Source organism: Hyla sarda, chromosome 8, assembly GCF_029499605.1.
Source record: "Hyla sarda isolate aHylSar1 chromosome 8, aHylSar1.hap1, whole genome shotgun sequence".
NCBI lineage: Eukaryota > Metazoa > Chordata > Amphibia > Anura > Hylidae > Hyla > Hyla sarda.
This window is the reverse complement of record NC_079196.1, coordinates 159629245-159651745: the sequence shown is the minus strand read 5'-3', so window position 1 is coordinate 159651745 and position 22501 is coordinate 159629245. Positions and strand designations below refer to the sequence as shown.

The window sequence follows — 22501 nt, the reverse complement described above, 5'->3', positions numbered from 1 at the left end:
ACACAAACGTGAGCAAAGTTACAAAACAAAGAATAAAGTGGGAGTTAAACTTTGGAGGTATGCTTTAACCCTGATGTCTTCCAATGGGTCGCCTCAAGCACTAGGCCCTAGGTATAACTGCTATCTTTTCCCCTACAGCTAAACCACTGATCAGAAAGAATGAAGTCAACCATTACAAATTTGTGTAGAACTAAATAAAATGTTACCCAATATGTTTTAAAACTTGTCAAGTTCTCCATTAGATCTTTCGCAAAAAGTTGGCAGCCATTATAGCTCCCAAAGGTAACAGTCTCCTAGCTTTCAGTCCTGAGGGAAAATTCATTCTTATAAAAATCTCTTTACATGTCAACTGTATATGTTACTAAAGATCAATCACGATCTGTTAGACCTTGGATCAATCATAACCGTCATGGCTCAAATAATAAAAAAGTCAGGATGTTAGTGTGAACAGATCATAACACATATGAAAGTGATAACTCTATATAAAAATTAGGGTTTAGGTGGAACATACCGATGTAAACTTTTCTCATTGCTTTCACTGACCAATACGCCATTTTCCATGTGTTTCTCTTCAGAAGGGCTTGGTACTTCTGTGTAAAGTTGAAGCACAGGAGGGAAAAACATTACTTTCTAATACAACTAGATATTTACAGTGTTAGAGTGACATGCATTTTCCCCTTAACTTTCAATGCAAGCATGCCCACAAGTTATACACCAGGTTCATAATTAATAACACAATAGGAAATATTTGCACATTACAGCCCACACATAGAAGCTAAACCACAGCAAAATCTGCGTGTGCTACATGCAGATTTACCATGGATCAGCAGTGGTGAAATTCATGGCATAGATCCAACATTTGCTAAAATGTATGCTATATATGTCGACATTAGTAAAAAGGGATTACATTTTTAAAATGTCATCCACTTGCCCACTACTGTAATCTGCTCCATATCAGGTATAATTTGGCTATGAATCCAATATCGCTACCTTAAAGGGGTACTCTGCTGCTCAGCGTTTGGAACAAACTGTTCCGAACACTGGAGTCGGGAGCTTGTGATGTCTTAGCCCCGCCCCTCATTGCAAGTCTATGGGAGGGGGCGTGACATGTCATGAGGGGGCAGGGGCTATGACTTCACGAGCTCCCGGCTCCAGCATTTAGAACAGTTTGTTCCAAACGCTGAGCAGCGGAGTACCCCTTTAAATTCATTGGTATTTTATATTGCGTTTTAATTATTAGATTGCAGGTGTATAAGAGGAATAGATATATTGTATCATCTGTGTTTGGGCGACCTGGTAAGCACAAATAGTCACATCCCTTTGAATCCAGAATGGTCAACTACTCAACATTTTATAGCCTAAGGATACGTTCACACGTACAGGATCTGCTGCATATTTTGTTCAGCTGATTTTTCTATCCATTAACTTCAATGAGTAGCAAAACCAGCTGCAGAAAATATGCAGCAAAAATATGTAGCAGATCTTGTAAGTGTGCTAACAAAGAGGGCAGGACAAAGCGGACCATGGTTATGGTTCACTGTTTGAAAGCTCCATTTTATATATGTCTTTTTATATGCCTATTTATATAGGATAAAAAATGTTTCTGAATATAGCACAAGATCCAAAATGCACCAAATAGTGGGATAATATGTAAGTTGGGGTATAAGATACAATTCGGAACCATACTGAATTTTTGTAGACCATTTATTAATGCAAATCTATTTTTATGTGAATAAAGGAGATTTTTTTGTGCTTACTGTAAAATCTATTTCTCGTAGCCTTCATTGGGGGGGACACCTTACTGATGGGTATATGCTCTTCCCACTAGGAGGCGCTGACACTAGGAAGAAAAAATTTTGGCTCCTCCCTGGCAGGATATATCTGCTCACTGGAAGTGAGGTAATCAGTTTTGTCACAAAACAGTAGGATAAGCAAACCAAGACAGAAGTCCAAAGTACCCCGGAAAAGAATCCCGGAAAAAGACCCTGAAAAGATCATGCGAAAAAAAAAAAAAGGAAGATATGGGTGGGTGCGGCGTCCCCCACTGAAGACTATGAGAAAAAGATTTTACGCTAAGCACAAAACAAATCTCCTTTTCTCGGTCGCTCTTCATTGGGGGACACCTTACTGATGGGACGTCCCCTAGGGTGGGCACTCCAAGGCAACATCCCGTCAGGACGGAAACCGAGGGGAAAAAAAAAACAAGAAACAAGTGAACCCAGCAGAGACCCCCGGCACGAGGCACAGGGAGGTCACTCTAGGAGACTGTGGTGTCAGTGTCGCACAATAGACACAGTCAAGGAAGGAGAAATCCCAGGAGGATTGCATCAAGGGATGAGGAGAGAAATGTCAGGACCCAAACAACAGGCAGTGGCTAGACTGGCTGACGCTGAGCCAACAGAACTGACAATTGCGCCACGCACTGTCGAAGCAGGGAAATGCCGCCCTATGGCAACAGGACAAAATACTGGGTGGACGTAGTCCCCCAAGAACCCTATGACAACATACAGAGATATGAAGGGATCGGTATCCTGGAAACAGGTGCTAGGCAAATAAACCAAGAAATGGCTACAAATGCGAGTAAGAAACACATGCACTGCAACCAACAGCATTGAGAGGAACACCCAAATGGGATGAAACCCTGGACCAGATGGGTGCCAACTGAGCCATCCTAGATGTGTCGAAGGCAACAGAGCAGATGCCTGAGCCACCCTGCACAGGAAACCAGGAAAATACCTGGAGGCAGAGGAGGGCCTGAATTGACTGTCGCCCCAACAGGCCCCCTGCCAGAACAGAGGTGCTCCACCGACACAGGATTGCAGAACAAGACCACAGGAAGGCCCACGGCACACCACACCGAGCAGAAGGGAGGGAGGATACTTCATGTGCAGAGGTCCTAGCATACATAGGGACACAGACATGGTTACCTGACTATAGTAGAGGATAACAAAATTGCAGAAACTAAGGAAACCGCAGAAATCCCAAAGTCCGGCAGAATGGAAAACACACAGCACCCAATGGTGTGTCACCACCATGCCCCTAGCAGGCCAACGTGGTACTCCTAGAAAAGGGGAACAGAGTGCAGCTGTAGCATGAAAAGCCATGGAACCTGCCGGAGACACCCAAGCTCCTAATGGTGCTACATCCCTGGACTGCTGTCACAGATGCAAGAGATGAGGGATACATGTGGGACAGGAAACATGCAGACCCAGAAGAGGTCCCATGAACCCATAGGCACATTTTATTGAACTTCACATGGAAGGAGTCACCAGACTGCAGCCACGGAAGCGACAGGGGGGCAGAGTCTGGCTACCTGGCATAGAGACCATGGCCACACCGGGTCCTGCACCCAGAACCACACACTAAAAGTGGGCTACCAGCCTCAAGCCAGGAGAGCAGCAGGCATGTGGAGAGGGACCTGATAAATTAGGAAACCCTACGAATCAGCATGTGGCGCATTGCAGAGGGTGCACGGAGCAACATGGGGAGACACACCTAAGCAGTGGGTTACCAGAACTTCCACCACACAGTGGGAAGTGTATGGTATTTGACCAAAAGTAGCAGGAAACTATGGAGACAGCGCTCTGGCTGACAGGTGGAGGATTCCTGAGCACACAGGAACACTTCTTTGAAACCTCCCACAGACAGTGGGGCACAGGAGTGCGGACAAACTTATGGGCGACCCGGTGGTGTAAGAGATAATGCAGACGAAGAATGGCTGACTGTCAGCCGACACAGACCCTTGCCTGCAGGAACCCTCAGACCGTTGCACGCAGCAGCCCAGAGATGGGAGACAGACAGCAGAGGAAACTGTGTAGACAACGGTCTGGCGAAATTAGTTCCCCTCCAGGCACTGGTGAAAAGGGGACACAGTCGGATAGCAATAACTGGGCCCCTTGATGCATGTGGAAAGGCAGTGAAGCCTAGAAGCCATGAATAGAATCCCCGTCACCCTGGGAGGCTTAGGAGCCGTGCATTGTATCCCCGTTGCCCAGCATAGGGTCCACAGGACATGCCAGGTCACTCCACTGGACACCGCGCACTAGCTGTGAGGTACCGGGACTGCAGCCATAGACACTTCAGCCCTTGGAGAAGCGAAAGGCAGCAGAGAAAACCCATGCAGACCACTGTCTGGCTTGCTGGTACGGGTCCATGTAGACAACGGTGCACTCCAGCGGTCACCTCACACTAGTAGTGGGGTACCGGAACTTCAGCCGCAGATACTTTAGTCCTTGGAGAAGTGACAGGTGGCAAAGAAAACCATGCAGACCACTGTCAGGGTTACTGGTATGGGTCCATGTAGACATGGTGCACTTCGGTGGTCGCATCGGATGTGGCATTCTGTGGAGGAGGGAATAATGTATGTACATGTCAAGAACACCTGCGGACACGGCCAACATGTCATGAAAACCGGTGGTAGAGGAGAAACAGTCCTGACTGTAACCCCAGTATACTTCCAAGGAATCATGAAATCCCTGGCACAACCCGCCACAGCGAGTCACGTATGTCTCCAACAGAGTGAGAAACCTGGCGAAAGCAGTTAAGCCAGAGGCATACCCCCACGACTCAATGCAGTGTGTCATATCAGGACCAAACAGGGTGATGGAGACAGGAAGGGGCCTCAGTATACCTAGGAAAAAAAGAGCCCAACAGATATTTTTTGGTGTACTGTACCCGAAGCTACCACCATAGCGGGTCAATGCATGGAGCGACGGAACCAAGCTTCCACATTGGCCCACGTACTGAAAAATCCATTTACTATATGGTGCCCAGATAGAGGAAGTATCAGATATTAAATTGATAAGAACCTACACTGCACTTGATGTTAGTAAATAGGCCAGAAAGCGATAGCTAGCTCAGGCTAATGCTGCACATTTGTGTCTCCAGAAGTCACAAGGGTGCATGGAAAAAAAGAAGGCACAGTCTATTTATAGGCCACAAGAGGGCGCCAACGACCAGTAAATGGCCTTAAAGGAGAACTCAAGAATATAAAAACTGTCCCCCATACTGCCGTCAGTAAAAAAAATAAAGATGTACATACCTTCCTTCGCTCCCCCGGGGCTTCCGGTAACCGGCTCCAGTCTCCGCCGCGATGCTCTTCCTGGTTGCCGGTGGTCGGCGAGTCATACTGTAGTGTGACCTTTTTGGCACTGGCAGCAGGTGCCGGCTTAGTGAAAAATGTTGTGTTCTGAAGCATTCTCACACTGCCGCTTAGCCCATCGCCGGCCGATTGGCTGAGTGCAGTATGACTCGCCAACCACCGGCAACCAAGAAGAGGATCGTGGCGGAGACCGGAGACTGTTACCGGGGAGCGAAGGAAGGTATGTACATCTTTATTTTATTTTTTTTGCCGGCAGTATGGAGGACAATTTTTATATTTTGGAGTTCTCCTTTAAAGACCAGCAGAAGAGATTAATTTTTTTTTTTTCACCTCCTGGGGGGGGGGGGGGGGGGGGGGGAGGAAGGTGAAGCTATGCCCACTTCCCCACCTCCAAAAGAGCGATCCAGGGTGTGGAATAGAACCCCATTTTACTACTGCAAGGGGGAAGGAAATATGTACAGAGTCCCCGTCAGTAACACGCCCGCCGGCACCTGTGAGGGAAAGGATGGTGGAGCTATGTCCTTCCCTCACCAGAAAGGCTGCGGGAGAGGAGAGAGACGGTTCCCACTCTGAAGGAGAAAGGACGGGAGCGGATCGATGCTCCGAGTTCCCATCCATCCGGGCGGGAGAGGGAAAGCTGCAATGCTCGGTCGGGGAGGATCCCGCCGGCTCGAAGACTACAACCCTGAACCAGGGAGTCAGAGGACGGATACGCCTCTGACATCCCTGGTAGAACTAAAGACTCGTGCAGCACGCCAGACCAGAGAGCTCACTGCGGGAAGGAGAGGGGCGGAGCTAAGCACATACTCACCAACGGACTCCATCTTTTAAGTCACCTGCCCGTCAAGCTGCAACAGACAGGAAGAGCAGGGAAGATAGGGGGGACCTGGACCCTAGATGCGGGCCTTTGGCGGGAAGGGGTTAATGGTGCATTTTGCTCTATGTCCCGTGCCCCTTAGCAGCATATGGGGGAACAGGAAGCCCCATGCTCCTGAACCCCACCTGAAAAAAAGGAAACAAAAGGGAGTAAAGAACCTTACTAAACAGCCCTTACTAGAAAAAAAAAAAAAAAAAGACCAGGTCTGGGGAGCTCCCAGACCTGTGTCTTGCCTCCTGTTGACACTAGCTAAAACGGATTACCTCACTTTCAGTGGGTGGGTATATTCTGCCAGGGAGGAGCAGACTTTCTTCCTAGTGTAAGCGCCTCCTATTGGCAAGAGCATATACCCATCAGTCAGGTGTCCCCCAATGAAGAGCGACCGAGAAAAGGGCATTTAAAAAGCAAAGGAGACAGAGGGACTTGGGACAAAAATAGGGACTGTCTGTCCAAATGATGGACACTTGGGAGGTATGGACCAAACATTGTAGGTTATCCTCTGACATCCAGTAGATGTCAGCAGAGGTTCAAAAGAAAATGTTGTCAGTGTACAGGGCTCTATAGAGAATTCCCTTAGAGCAGTGTTTTCCTAACAGGGTTCACAAGGCTAGTGGTTTTGGAAAGACAGCAACATGAATTGCCATCACTTTAGCAATAAACATGAATCATTGTAGCGATTCCTGAGGAAGCAATATCTTTCCCTAGGTTTTCCTCGTAATAATGTTGGGAATTAGACCTTCCAAAACTGGAAGTGAAGTGTACACGAATGCTTGGTCACAAATACTTTAGGATGGCTAAAAAAAAAGAAAAACATCTGCAGATATCGGAAATACAACATCATGAGAGATTGTATATCAGGGCCAAGAGGCCTGGAATGTCCAAAAATCTTTCACCTGTATGGACTAATGAAAGGTTATTGTAGTTAACCAAAACACTGCATGCATATGCATAATCCAGCAGGGGGCACTGAAAACATGCTTGCCTGTCACGGTTTAGATTCCGATAACCCAAAGGAAACTTGTTAACCATACTTAAACAACCACGCTCTGTATAACTGCATAACCTTAGTTATATGTAGACACTACAGAAAAAACACACTACTAATGTACACACGCAAACATTGAACTCTTCTCTGCAGAAAACCATTAAAATTGCACTATTTTCTATTTAAAATATGTAAGGACAAACTACATGCTTGAAGACAAACCTTCCTCTTCATCCACTTCAGTGTGGTCTGCATTCATGGCAGCACAAGCAAAGATGGATAAGCAGAATTAAATGTTAACAAAAATAATAATAATAATAATAATAAATGACATCTCATCAAAAACATATGTGATTCATGTTTGTAGGGTCTGTGTACATATACCCTCTATTAGTGCTTTTGTGAAGTACCCACTAACATGCTGGCAGAAGTACCAGAGATTGGCAGTAAGAGGTCTTTAAATGTTTCTTCTGTTATGGCTAAATGTATCTCAACTGGCTACAGAAAGTTAAACAGATTTGTAAATTACTTCTTTAAAAAAATCTTAATTCTTCCAGTAGTTATCAGCTGCTGAAGTGGAGTTTTTTTCATTCTGACAACAGTGTCTCTGCTGACACCTCTGCTTGCCTCAGGAACTGTCCGAAGCATTAGAGGTTTGTTAGAGTGATTTGCTCCTACTCTGGACAATTCCTGAGACAAGCAGAGGTGTCAGCAGAGAGCACTGTTGTCAGACAGAAAAGAACGACTCGTACGGAGCCCCGACAGCTCGCGGGAAGGGGGCGTGTTGACCTCCGCAAGATGCGGCGGCCGACACGCCCCCTCAATACAACTCTATGGCAGAGCCGAAGCGCTCTGTATTGAAGGGGCCTGTCGGCCGCCGCCTCGTGCGGGGGTCAACACCCGCTATCTCGGCGGAGAGCCTGGCCCCCATACAGAGAGATCGCAAGGGGCCCCAGCGGTCGGACCCCCCGCGATCTCAAACTTATCCCCTATCCTTAGGATAGGGGATACGTTTTTCACCACTGGACTACCCCTTTAAGGACGAGAGCGTTATGTGCAAATCTGACCACTGTCCCTTTAAGCATTAACTCTGAGATGCTTTTACTTTTCATTCTGATACAGAGATAGTTTTTTCGTGACATATTCTACTTTAACATAGTGGAAGGGAAGGAGCGACAATGGGATTTTGGAGAGAGTTTTTTGGGGGGGCATGTCACATTTAGGAAGCCCCTATGGTGCCAGAACAGAAAAAAAAACAAACAAAAAAAACACATGGTATACTAATTTTGGAAACTACACCCCTCAAAGAACGTAACAAGGGGTACATTGAGCCTTAACAGCCCACAGGTGTTTGCAGACTTTTCGTTAAATTTGGATATGTAAATAAAAAAAAATTAAAAAAAATTTCACAGAAATGCTGGATTCCCCCCAAATTTTACATTTTTACAAGTGGGAGAAAAAGCCCCCAAAATGTATAACCCCATCTCTTCTGAGTATGGAAATACCCCATGTGTGGACGTCAAGTGTATTGCGGACGCACTTCAATGCTGCAGGAGAGCAGTCAGGGGCCTTGAGCATTTCCATGGAGCCATAACAGCAGGATCCTCCCCTCAAGGAGCGTTGCAAGGGGTACACCAAGTTAAAAGTGGGCCGTAAAAAGATAAAACCGGTTATGTTCCCAGAATGATGACCCAGAGCATAACCAAAACTAAAAAATATGTCCCAAACCCTATGCTCTGAATCATCATTCTGGGAATGTGATATGTGTGGCCATCCCCAAACTGTTGCCTCAAATGCGCACCTCGCTCAGGTGGTGAGAGAGCGCTGTGCATTTGAGGCAACATTAAAAAAGTCACCAATGATAGTGTCGCAGTGACCCACGACCCATTTTTGGAAAAAATACCCCCAGAGGTCTGATCAGGTTTTTTTTTTTTTAACCCCTTAACGACGCAGTACGTATATTTACGTCCTGCGCCGGCTCCCGCGATATGAAGCGGGATCGCGCCGCGATCCTGCATCATATCGCTTCGGTCCCGGCGCTCATCAACGGCCGGGACCCGCGGCTAATACCACACATCGCCGATCACGGCGATGTGTGGTATTAACCCTTTAGAAGCGAAACTGAAAGTATCCCGGCTGCTCAGTCGGGCTGTTCGGGACCGCCGCGGTGAAATCGCGGCGTCCCGAACAGCTGATCGGACACCGGGAGGGCCCTTACCTGTCTCCTCGGTGTCCGATCGACGAATGACTGCTCCGTGCCTGAGATCCAGGCAGGAGCAGTCAAGCGCCGATAATGCTGATCACAGGCGTGTTAATACACCCCTGTGATCAGGATGAGAGATCAGTGTGTGCAGTGTTATAGGTCCCTATGGGACCTATAACACTGCAAAAAAAATGTTTAAAAAAAGTGTTAATAAAAGGTCATTTAACCCCTTCCCTAATAAAAGTTTGAATCACCCCTTTTCCCATAAAAAAAATAAAAGTGTAAAAAAATAAATAAATAAACATATGTGGTATCGCCGCGTGCGTAAAAGTCCGAACTATAAAAATATATAATTAATTAAACCGCACGGTCAATGGCGTACGCGCAAAAAAATTCCAAAGTCCAAAAAAGCGTATTTTGGTCACTTTTATACCATTAAAAAATGAATAAAAAGTGATCAAAAAGTCCGATCAAAACAAAAATCATACCGATAAAAACTTCAGATTAAATGAGTCCTCATACCGCTCTGTACGTGGAAAAAAAAAAAAAAAAGTTATAGGGGTCAGAAGATGACCTTTTTAAACGTATACATTTTCCTGCATGTAGTTATGATTTTTTCCAGAAGTGCGACAAAATCAAACCTATATAAGTAGGGTATCATTTTAACCGTATGGACCTACAGAATAATGATAAGGTGTAATTTTTACCGAAATATGCACTGCATAGAAACGGAAGCCCCCAAAATTTACAAAATGGCGTTTTTTTTTCGATTTTGTCGCACAATGAGTTTTTTTCCCGTTTCGCCGTGCATTTTTGGGTAAAATGACTAATGTCACTGCAAAGTAGAATTGGCGACGCAAAAAATAAGCCATAATATGGATTTTTAGGTGGAAAATTGAAAGGGTTTTGATTTTTTAAAGGTGAGGAAAAAACGAAAGTGCAAAAACTGAAAAACCCTGAGTCCTTAAGGGGTTAAATGAAATAGTTTTTTTGATAATTTCGTGGTTTATTGGGTTAAAATTTGGAATGTACTCTGAACTTGGGGATTATGGAAAATTTTAATGAAAAGGGTAAATGAAGTACTCCATGGAAGTGTGATACTCCCTGAAACAGTTTTTAACCCCTTAAAGGGGCTATCTAGGAAAAAACTTTTTTTTATATATCAACTGGCTCCAGAAAGTTAAACAGATTTGTAAATTACTTCTATTAAAAATCAATCCTTTCAGTACTTATGAGCTTCTGAAGTTAAGGTTGTTCCTTTCTGTCTAAGTCCTCTCTGATGACACCTGTCTCGGGAAACGCCCAGTTTAGAATAGGTTTGCTATGGGGATTTGCTTCTAAACTGGGCGTTTCCCGAGACAGGTGTCATCAGAGAGGACTTAGACAGAAAAGAACAACCTTAAAGGGGTACTCCGGTGAAAACCTTTTTTCTTTTAAATCAACTGGTGGCAGAAAGTTTAACATATTTGTTAATTACTTCTATTAAAAAAATCTTAATCCTTCCAGTACTTATTAGCTGCTGAATGCCACAGAGGAAATTCCTTTCTTTTTGGAACACTGATGACATCACAAGCACAGTGCTCTCTGCCGACATCTCTGTCCATTTTAGCAACCATGCATAGCAGATGTATGCTAAGGGCAACATGGTGGCTCAGTGGTTAGCACTGCTGCCTTGCAGTGCTGGGGACTTGGGTTCAAATCTCACAAATCCCACTAAGGACAACAATAAATAAAGCGTTATTATTATAATAACGTCAGTAGAGAGCACTGTGCTCGTGATGTCATCAGAGAGCATTCCAAAAATAAAAGAATTTCCTCTGTAGTATTCAGCAGCTAATAAGTACAGAAAGGATTAAGATTTTTTAATAGAAGTAATTTACAAATGTGTTTAACTTTCTGCCACCAGTTGATTTAAAAGAAAAAAGGTTTTCACCGGAGTACCCCTTTAAATTCAGAAGCTCATAAGTACTGAAAGGATTAAGATTTTTTTTAATAGAAGTAATTTACAAATCTGTTTAACTTTCTGGAGCCAGTTGATATATATGAGATATATATATATATATATATATATATATATATATTATATATATTATATATATTATATATATATATTATAATTATATATATAATATATATATATATATATATATATATATATATATATATATATATATATATATATATATATATATATATATATATATATATAAAAAGTTTTTCCCTGGGTAACCCCTTTAAGGAATCAGTATTTTTCCGTTTTTGCACTTTCGTTTTTTCTTCCTTACCTTTTAAAAATCATAATCCTTTCAATTTTCCACCTAAAAATCCATATTCTGGCCTATTTATTGTGCCACCAATTCTACTTTGCAGTGACATTAGTCATTATACCCAAAAGTCCACGGCGAAACAGAAAAAAATATAATTGTGCAACAAAATTGAAGAATAAACGCAATTGTGTAACTTTTGGGGGCTTCCGTTTCTACGCAGTGCATTTTTGGGTAAAAATGACAACTTGTCTTTATTCTGTAGGTCCACACAGTTAAAATGATAGCCTACTTATATAGGTTTGATTTTGTATTACTTCTAGAAAAAATCATAACTACATGCAAGAAAATTTATAAGTTTAAAAAATGTCCTATTGAGGGTTTGAGGGCTCATTTTTTGCGCCGCGATCTGAAGTTTTTATCGGTAGCATATTTGTTTTGATCGGACTTTTTGATCGCTTTTTATTCATTTTTTTAATGGTATAAAAAGTGACCAAAAGTATGCTATTTTGGACTTTGGACATTTTTTTACGTGTACGCCATTGACCGTGCGGTTTAATTAATGATATATTTTTTTATAGTTCGGACATTTACGTAGTTTTTTTTTATGGGAAAAGGGGGGTAATTCAAACTTTTATTAGGGAAGGGGTTAAATCACATGTTTTAACATGCCATTGATCAGTGTTATCGGCGCTTGACTGCTCCTGCCTGGATCTCAGGCACAGAGCAGTCATTCGCTGATTGGACACAGAGGAGGCAGGTAGGGATTCTCCTGGTGTCCTGTAAGCTGTTCGGGATGCCCCGATTTCATAGCGGCGGTCCCAAACAGCCCGACTGAGCTGCCAGGATACCTTCAGTTTCACTTCCGATGCGGTGGTCAACTTTGATTGCCGTGTCTGAAGGGTTAATACAGGGCATCAAGGCAATCTGTGATGTCCTGTATTAGCCGCGGGTCCCGGCCGTAGATGGCCGCCGGGTCCGACCCAATATGATGCGTGATCCTGTGTTATATACGTCCTGCTTCGTTAAGGAGTTAATGCAGAGGCTTGGATGATCGGGGCAAGTGTCACATTGAGTGGTGGTGTCCTTCCGTATCCCCCTCTTGTGACACACTCTGAATATTTTCTTGGATCGTCCCTTCTTTCCAGTGTGGGGGACCTAGGACGATTCTGGCACCTATATTTCCAGTTCCTTGGGAACTTGGGCCTGCTCTTTCCCGGTCGCCAAAGATCAGGGCCTTTAAGACTTCTTGGAACTGCAGGAATGTCCCTGTGTTGCCAGCATACTGGGACAGTACAAAAGAGTTGTACATGGCTCTCTCTCTCTTAGCTTTGCCCTCTGACTGAGCTCGGTGGGCCAGTAGAGCTGGGAGAAGGGGACATTAACCCCTCCTCTGCCAGCTGCTGGGGAGGTGACTGGATCGCCACCTCCCCCTAGCTACAGGAGGCGCTTGGCGGTGTATAGTACACTGCCGATCACCTAATTCCGGTGACCCGTATGACCAAAACCGCCGCAGATTGCCGTTGTGAATTCACCGGCAATCTAAGATCGCCGACATGTTGGGGTCTCAGGACCCCCCTGGGCATTGTCACGGGGTGCCTGCTGAGTGATTCCAGCAGGCATCCCGGTCCGGTCCCCACCCTGCAGGGACCAAAATTCCTACGGCTGTACAGGTACTCCCTATGACCTTAACTACCAGGATGTCAGGGCATACCTGTACGCCTTATGTCCTAAAGGGGTTAAAGCCGAAAAGTCTTCATTCATTGAGACAATAGAATAGAAAGTTGTAGAAATGATTTGAGTATTTGAGGCCATGCTGCAGACTTTCCACTTTTAAAAGAAGACTGCTCCTGGTGAATGCTGCTCAGCCAAACATCGGCTGGGAGGGGGATTTGGTTATTGAATAAAAGCTTCTATGGGTGCTATTAAAGATACCAACAATCTATGGACCACCATATACAGTGAACTAAAATAAGATCACAGAGAATGCTTTTCTCTAATATTTTAGCTTGCAGAAGTAGTCTTCCCTAGTGAAAACATGAGAACACTTCCTTTTGTTATTATACTGTTGATACACAGCCTGTGCTAGCCACTCACCTTGTCCATCATTCTGCTCAGCATTGGCATATGTACGTAGGAATTCAGCAAATGCACCATCCTGCTTTAAGAGTTCCTGGTAAGATCCGACTTCTGTGATTTTTCCATCCACCATCACAATAATGGAGTCCATTTGGGGCAAGTAACTCACTCCATGAGTAACCAGTATTCGGGTCTAAAAGTTAAAGAAAAAATAAACAAACAAACCCTAAATTAGTTGTTTATACCACATGCAGCTGGTGGAGACTGCAGTGCAAAAAATATTAGGAAAAGATAAAAAGAACTGTGTGCAAAAAATCTGAAACAAATTGTGGCAAAAAAAACAACAACTTTTTTTTATGCTTACCATAAAATCTCTTTCTCGGAAGATCCATTGGGGGACACAGAGACCGTATGTATATATGCTGCTGACACTAGGCAACAAAAAGTCGGCTCCTCCTGGCAGGATATACCCCGCCTACAGACTCTGAGCTTATCAGTTTAGTCCCAAAGCAGTAGGAGAGGACCGACAGGGAAAGAAAAAAAACTGTCCGAGGGAACCACAGACAAAAAATAACTGGAACCAACTCCCGGACAGACCACTGAACCAAAGACACCAGAACAAGTGGGTGGGTGCCGTCCCCCAATGGATCCTCCGAGAAAGATTTTACGGTGAGCATAAAAAAAAAAAAAAAAAAAAAATCTACTTTTCTCGATTGGCTCCACTGGTGGACACAGAGACCATGAGACGTACCAAAGCAGTCCCAGGGGTGGGAGAGAACCCAAACAACTCAGGTGGAAGGCTGGGCCACAGCCGCCTGCAACACCTTGTGACCCAAGTTGCATCAGCAGACGCAAAGGTGTGCGCCTGGTAAAATTTTGCAAGGACAACCAGGTGGCCACCTTACAGACTTGCAAGGCTGAGGCCCTATTGCAGAGAGCCCAGGAGGCCCCATCAGATCGAGTGGAATGAGCCAAGATTCGAAAAGGCAGAGTCTTCCCTTTGTAGTGGTAGGCTTCTGAGATGGCGGAACGGATCCACCGCAAAACTGTTACCTTTGAAGTAGGAAGTCCCTTACGACGACCCTCCGGAAGCACACTGACGGAAAGATGAAATCACTAAAACGGTAGATCCGAACAGCCCGAATCACATCCAGACAATAAAGCAAATGTTCACTGGGATGGGATGCAGCTGGGCAGAAGGACTGGAGGACGATATCCTCATTCAGGTGAAAAGAGACCACCTTAGGTTAAAAAAGGTGGGGATCAGCCGGAAAACAACCTTATCCTGTTGCAGGACCAGGTAGGGGGAAAAGCAGGAGAGAGCTGCAAACTCAGAAACTCTCCAGATGGAAGTGACCGCAATGAGAAAGGCCACCTTCCAGCAAAGGATGCAAAGAGAAACATCCTGGAGAAGATCCAAGGGAGTACCTTGCAAGAAACTGAGAACCAGATCCCACAGAGGAGTAAGGAATCTGTATGGCGGAGCCACATGAGTTATGCCCTGCAGAACAGTGCGGATGTGAGGATCAGACGCCAGGGGCCGCTGAAAGAGAATAGAGAGAACTGACACCTGATCCTTAAAAGAACTGAGGGCCAAGTGTTGCGCCAGGCCACACTGCAAAAAGGAAAGCAGGCACGGAAGGAAGAAGATAACTGGTGAGACAGATTGAGACTCAAACCACTGAAAGTAAGACCGCCAAGTAAGGTGGTAAATCTTCACAGTGGAAGGCTTACAAGCCTTGATAATTGTGCGGATCACCTGGGGAGAGAACCCCCTGGCCCTTAGGACCGTGGAATCAACCGCCACACCATCAAATGCAGAGACAGTAAATAGGTGTGGCACAGGTGACCCTGAGAGAGGAGGCCTGGACGAACAGGGAGGCGCAGAGGTACGTCGGCCACTAGGCAATCGACGCCGACGTGCCACGCGCGTCTGGGCCAGTCCCTAGCCACAAGAATGGCAGAGACTCCCTCCGTTGAGGTTCCTCAGTACCCTGGGAAGGAGAGGAAGTGGAGGGAAGACTAATTGTGACCAGTGGATCATTAAGGCGTCCATGGCCAGAGCATCGTGGGACTTTGCGACGAAGCGAGGAACTTTCTGGTTGTGGCAAGACGCAAAAGAGGTCCAAGTCCGGAGTCCCCCAGAGGCTGCAGAGTTCCTCAAACACCTCTGGATAAAGACACCACTCACTGGGGTAAGCAGAGGAGCGGCTGAGGAAGTCCGCCTCCCAACTGTCCACTGCAGGGAATTGAATTGCAGAGATGGAGGTAGCTGAGTTCCACTAAGAGCAGTATCCTGGAGACCTCTGTCATTGCTGCGGGGCTGGGCTGCAGGTGCCGCCCCGGTGATTGACATACGCCACAGCCATGGAAAAATTTGGATGTGAAGGTATGTGTTCCGGATATTCACTGATGAAAGAAACTCTCCTTAGTCCATGGACACCACTACGGAACGGAGTGACTTCATTGGGAAAGGACGCAGGAGTAGGTGACTGTTGAGGAGCTTCAGATACAGGATCGGGCAGAAGGGGCCCCTTTTTTGAGAACGATGAAAAGATTTTTAGTAGAAACCCGAACAACGCTCCTCGGGAGGAACTGGGATGATCACTCCCTGTGCGAGAAGGGTCTTAAGTGCGACCCGAAAGGCTGAAGGTAGCGGTGGCCAGTGCACCACTCACTAAAATAAATATAAAGAAATAGAGAAAAAACAAAGATGCGCTCGTAGTGCAGGCGATTGAGAGAGAGAGAGAGAAGCCCTGTTTGGGAAGTCCTTGTTTTTTCACTGGATCTATCCACAAGTTTTATTTCTCACTAAAATAAAGGGAACTGCGGGGCTCTGAAGAATGCACCCGGTTACAGAGTGCTGGCCCCGGAGACTTGACAGAGCACCCCCGACTTCAGAATGGCCGAGCAGGGGAAACTGGTCCCTGGAAACTGAGGTTTGGAGGAGTGGGCCCAAAACAGGGGAACTCCAGAGGTTGATAACCCTGAAAAAAGATAGACCCCAGGAAAAAGAGGGGGGGGGAGATACTCACCCTGTCCCGGGAAAACTTACCTACCGAAGTCTTCAGCCAGCCATTAAACACCTGCATCATGCCAGTCTGAGACTACGAGACGAGCAGGGAAGGTAGGGGGACCTGGAACCAAGGTACAACCCCAGGTGCTGGCCGGTGGCGAGAAGGGGTTAACAGTGCATAACACTATGCCCATGCCCCTTCTTTGAATATGGGGAACAGGTAGCACCATGCTCCTGAACCCCCACGTAAAAAGAGAGAAATAAAAGGCAGAAAAATAATCTACATACATGTCCCTAAACTAAAGAATATGAAAGTAAAACTCCAGACATGTGTCTGCTTCTTATGGACACTAAGCATAAACTGATTAGCTCAGAGTCTGTAGGCGGGGTATATCCTGCCAGGAGGGGCCAACTTTCTTTTTGTTGCAAAGTGTCAGCCTCCTAGTGGCAGCAGCATATACCCACGGTCTCTGTGTCCTCCAATGGAGCCGACCGAGAAAAACTGGCTTACATGACTTGCACCAACGTTTTTAAGGTATTTTAGACACTTTTGCGCCTTACACAAAAAGAGTGAGTGCATTTTTGGAGGGTGGTTGTGAGTTCTGTGAAAACAGCTTTGGCTTCAATGTGACAGAGCGTCAATTTTGGCACACATTTTTGGCATTAGTAAACCAACTAATAGTGTACACTTAGGGGGAGATTTATCATCGTTGCTATGGTAAGCACGTTCTGTAGGCATTATTTTTCTTGCTTTAGTTTTGCTTATCGTATGGCACATTTATCATACTATCACAGGGGGTTGATAAATTTGGCTTACATAAGCAAAAAACAATAAATCACTTTTGAATACCATTTTTTTAGCACACCTAAGCAAAAACCAACAAATGACTTCAGAACATCCATTTTGCAGCTTTGAAAAAAATTTGCGATATATATGTGTTTATTCCATATTATTTATTAACTGTACTAACTAATTTTTTTTATTTTTATTTTTTTTACTTCTCATTTCAGATCCATGTATCCTGAGGATTACTTTAGATTCAGAGGACTATGGTGACCAGTATATATTTTTATGTTTAATGTGAATAAAATGGTTAACGAGGGCTTTTGGGGGAGTGGTTTTTTGTAATAAATTTTTTTTTTTTAAACAAGTTCTGTTTTTTTAATATACTTTACAGGCTTAATAGTGAAAGCTGTCTTATAGGAGGGAGTCCATTACTAAGCCAGGCTTATTGTTAGCCACAAAAACAGCTAGCACTAACCCCCAATTACCCTGGTACCCACCGCCACAGGGGTGCCGGGAAGAGCCAGTAAAAACAGGGCCGGAGCATCAAAAATGGCGGTAAAAGGATGGTGTTAATTAGGCTGGGGAGTGCCAGTAACCATGGTGCTCGCCCACCCTGGTAACTTCAGGCTGTTGCTGCTTGGTTGATATTTGGCTGAGAATAAAAATAGGGGGAACCTTATGCTTTTTTTTTGCATAATTAAAATATTTAAAGAAAAAACAACGCATAGGATCCTCCCTATTTTTATTTTCAGCCAAATACTTACCAAGCAGCAACAGCCTGAGGTTACCAGGGTGGGCGAGGACCATTGTTACTGACCCTCCCCAGCCTAAATAACGTCAGCCTGTTACCGCCTAGGCCCAGGAGCGCCATTTTTGATGCTCCGGGCCTGTTGGTACCGACTCTTCCCGGCACCCCTGTGGCGGTGGGTACCTGGGTAATAATTGGGGGTTATCACTAGATGTAATTGGGGCTAACGCTAAGCCCTGGCTTAGTAATGGACTCCGTCTATAAGACAACTTCCCCTACTAAACCTGTCAAGTAAATAAAAAAAAAATTAAAAAAAAACACAACATGTTTAAAAAAAAAAATATTCCAAAAAACACTCCCCCACAAGCCCGCGATAACCATTTTATTAACATTAAACAGAAAAAAAAAAAAAACGCTGATCATCGACGCAGTCCACCGAATTTGAAGTAGTCCACAGGATCTGAAATGAGAAGAAAAAAAAAAAAAGAAAAATAGGTTATTACATTTATTGTCATCCGCCCATGCATCTCCCATGCCGCACGACTACAACTCCCAACATGCCCTAACATTAAGGACATGCTGGGAGTTGTAGTCATGTGGTACGGCGAGAAATTTATTATGACAGTAAACTCCGTGGCGCCGTAGCAAAGGGAGCCCGTGCTGACATAACACTGCAGCCCCCGGGACTCTCACAGCCGGGCCGGGAGCCGTCCCTGCCATCTCTCAGCGTTTACTGCAGCGCTGATGGATGGCAGGGACGGCTCCTGCACATCTCCCATCCCGTCTGCAGGAGTCCCGGGCAACTGTAGAGTGATGCCACCCCGGGCTCCTTTTAACATATAATGGAGCCACAGAGTTTTAGTCCCTACAGTAAGATAGAGTTTCCCGCAGGGTCCCGTGAATGGCTGTTCGGTCCCGGACCGAGTTGTGCCAAATATACGGGAAAATAAGCTCTACAAACTTTGAGAAATCTGGGCCTTAGAGTAGATATTCTAACGATTTTCAAACAGCCTGAGCCACTGTTATAAATCAGGCAAATATTGGTACTGTCTAGTATATGAGCCCTTTTAGATGGCCCCACCTAAGGTTGCAAACAAAAGTCTATCAGTGAGATCGATGCTCATCTGCAGAGCCTTTACAAAGTTCAATCAATCAATCAATCAATCAATCGGGCAGCCTATTAAATTCACTGTTATTTGTGGCCAATTAAAATGATTTTATTGGCTGCACAAAGGATTCAGTCAGCTGACAAATAAATTGGCCCTTTCACACTGGCTGATTTTTGGGAATGCTTATTTATCCTAGAAACGCTCATTTGCACAATAATGAGCCCTTCCAAAGGGCCTTAAGTCTACATTGTTTAACAGACAGTATTACTTATCTGCCCGACTGTTTCTTAAAGGTGTTATCCAGGAATACAAAAACAGAGCACCATACCTGTCCTCAGGTTGTGTGTGGTATTACAGCTTGGCTCCACTCACCTCAATGTAACTGAGCTGAAATTCCATACACAGCCTGATGACTGTTTTTATTAAATAAATGCTTTGTCTAGATAACTTCTTTATCATTACTTCTACAAACTGACCCATATCTCGGACATCACAGAAATTCACTTCCTATTCTATTTCAGGAGTGGTGCAAACTCACATATGCTGTGACCAAGCCACAATCCCTCAGGATATAAGGATATAAGAATTAATGTATATATACTTACCTTATCTTTAAGAAGTCCTTTGGGGCCAATAACTTTGTCAAATATGTGTTTTCCAACATGTGCATCCACAGCAGATAAGGGATCATCAAGTAAATATACATCAGAATTGCAATAGACTGCCCGGGCAAGGCTCACCCTCTGTTTCTGACCTCCAGATAAATTCACACCCTAGCAACAATCAATAGGTTTGAGACTGGTGAATATAGCTTCAATACAAAAATATACTTATTATATCTACATAATATTTGAAACCAAACCATATCCTAACCTTTTCTCCAATTTCTGTTCTGTCTCCTGAAGGTAAAATCTCCAAGTCAGGAAGCAGAGCACAGGCTTCAAGAACTTTCTTGTAAAATGGCTCCTTGCGTTCTCTGCCAAACATGATGTTGTCTTTAAGAGAGGCATTCTGGATCCAAGCTTGTTGAGGAACATATGCTATGCCACCCTGACAAAGCAAAAACACCAAAGTTTACACCTCTACTACATATAGCAATGAAGAAGGTCTCTCTAAGTGTTAAACCTAAAGCATAAGACCGTCAAAATAAGAGGTTTTTAAAGTAGTAAAATCTTTGAGAAGATTACCATCCAATGTTTAATCATTTCAATGAATGTAAAAAGGAAAAATGAACCCTATTAAGTCTCATCCTGTGGTCGTATTGCTATTTATCTATGCACAAAATAGATTATCAAATGAAGGTTCTTTATTTTCAACGTTTAGAAACAATAAAAATGAATTTGTTGCAAGGGTGGACATAGCTTTTAAATATTAGGGAATTGCAGAAGAAATCGCAACGCATATATTGTATATATATGTATGCACCTAAAATTCTCCTGTACAGGCCGTACAAAGCTCCAGGGGACCACTTACCACAGTCGAATGTATGCCTTTTGGATATTCTGGATCATTTGAACAGACCTGTAAGGCTCTATTCACATGTGCATCATGTACTGGATCCATTGTACATTGGACACCACTGTTTAGCAGATCCTTTTTAATTCCAATTCCAATCAGCTGCCATTATTATCTTGATATTTCTGACTACTGTATTGTAAGATGTTTCATTTTGGAAAATTCATAAATAAGACCATTTGAAAAAAAAAAAAAAAATCCCAAGATATCCATTATTTTGACATAAACTGCGGTGCAATCTGCAGATGTGAGCATAGCCTTACTAGTTACTTTGAAGAACGTAAACTCATTTTGATGTACCTTCACCGATACAAAACCTTCCTTCTTCTCCATTTCGCCCAACAGTGCAGACAGCAAAGATGACTTTCCACAGCCCACCTGGCCAACCACTGCAATCAGAGAGCCATCCGGGAAGGTAGCATTTATCCTGAATTAAAGAGAAATTCATCTTATAAACCAATGTTCAATAAAATTCAAACCTACTTTTATAAATTGCTTTAAATCCTTTTAAGCCCATTTTGGCCTTAACAAATTCTTATTTTTCCATCTTCAGACCCATATGAGGGTGTTTTTGTTTTGCATGTCAAATTGTACTTTGTAATGACACATTTCATTTTACCATAAAATGTAAGGCTCAACCAAAAGAAAAAAAAAAATTGTGGCGGGAAATTTAAGAGAAAACCACAATACTTCAGATTCCATGATCAGTATTAACTGCAGCATCTAAAGGGTTAATGGCAGACATCAGCGTGATCGCCAGGATGTGAAGGTAATTTCTGGGTCCGCTAGGGGCTAGAAAGCATTTCCCCAGAGTCGTTATTTATCACCCAACCATCACTGTACTCTGCAATTCCATTTAAAGTCTATGGGACTGACAGGGAAAGCAAAGTGCAGGCTAGAGTAAAGAAAAATAGGGAACATGGGATCCCCTTCAGGTGATTGGTGGTGGTTCTAGCTGTGGGGGCTCCTGTAATCGAACACTTATTTATCATCATAAACAAATAATTTTTTTTCTCTCAGAATGAACATCTTTAAAACATATTCATACATAGCAGTCACATCATGGTGTTTACCAGCAACAAAATAGTGTCAAAAATCTAGGCATGACTTCCACATACACTTATACAAATCATACCACATTACCCAAAACCATACATCCAAAACTTCAGAATGTATTCATGATCTAAATAAATAACTGAGATCCCCTAAATGTAAACCAAGATTAAGTCAGGGTCACACGTGAAATAAGACAGCATAAATATACACAAGATGTTTGTGCCCACAGAGTGTACAACTGGATAGTAGAAAACAGAGTTCAGAGTGACAGATTAGTGTCGCCAAACAACACGGACTAGATGGCAATAATGTGGAAACCTCAAAAAAAGATAAACATTTCAATAAAAAAAAAATACAGAAACAACCTTACTCTTTTAGTGTTGGAGGGTCATTCTTTGACCAGGAGAAGGTAGCACCCCTCATGTTGATACAGCCGTCGGCTACGAGAAGAACAAATAATTACAGTTTGTCCTGTTTTTCTTCTTGAAATTGCATTGATGGAATGAAATACTATTTCATTGTGATTTTATACATTTACAATAAATAAAAAAAAAGCTATTTTGTAAAAAGTCTTGCTAAAAAAAAAAAAAAAATTCTCTTCTACAGTTCTTGTGTCTGCAGCTCCTGTGCAGAGCTGTGTGTCTCCACAGTTTCTGACAAATCCTGTGTAGTCTAGTCCAGGATTCATATGTATCCATAAATTCAGGCTAACAATAAGCAGGAAAGAGATGGAAAAGAATGTACTTCCAAGATGAAATTGC

General features: G+C 43.8%; 1 protein-coding gene and 1 non-coding gene across 4 annotated transcripts in view; both read right to left on the bottom strand.

The window, feature by feature from the left end:
• ABCC1 (ATP binding cassette subfamily C member 1) overlaps positions 1-22501 on the bottom strand; it is a 222725-nt gene that overhangs the window by 41951 nt on the left and 158273 nt on the right. For 2 of the 3 annotated variants that reach the window (XM_056536365.1, XM_056536366.1), the window contains exons 15-21: positions 22111-22180; positions 20985-21111; positions 20043-20219; positions 19775-19942; positions 13528-13702; positions 7186-7212; positions 512-590 (exon numbers count right to left, since the gene is read on the bottom strand). In XM_056536365.1, coding sequence (XP_056392340.1) covers positions 512-590; positions 7186-7212; positions 13528-13702; positions 19775-19942; positions 20043-20219; positions 20985-21111; positions 22111-22180 — 823 coding nt within the window. The remainder of the gene's footprint in view (positions 1-511; positions 591-7185; positions 7213-13527; positions 13703-19774; positions 19943-20042; positions 20220-20984; positions 21112-22110; positions 22181-22501) is intronic. The other variant, XM_056536367.1, reaches the window with a different exon arrangement.
• Positions 4659-4849, bottom strand: LOC130289663 (U2 spliceosomal RNA). The gene has a single exon (XR_008847471.1). It is a non-coding gene; the product is annotated as a U2 spliceosomal RNA (small nuclear RNA).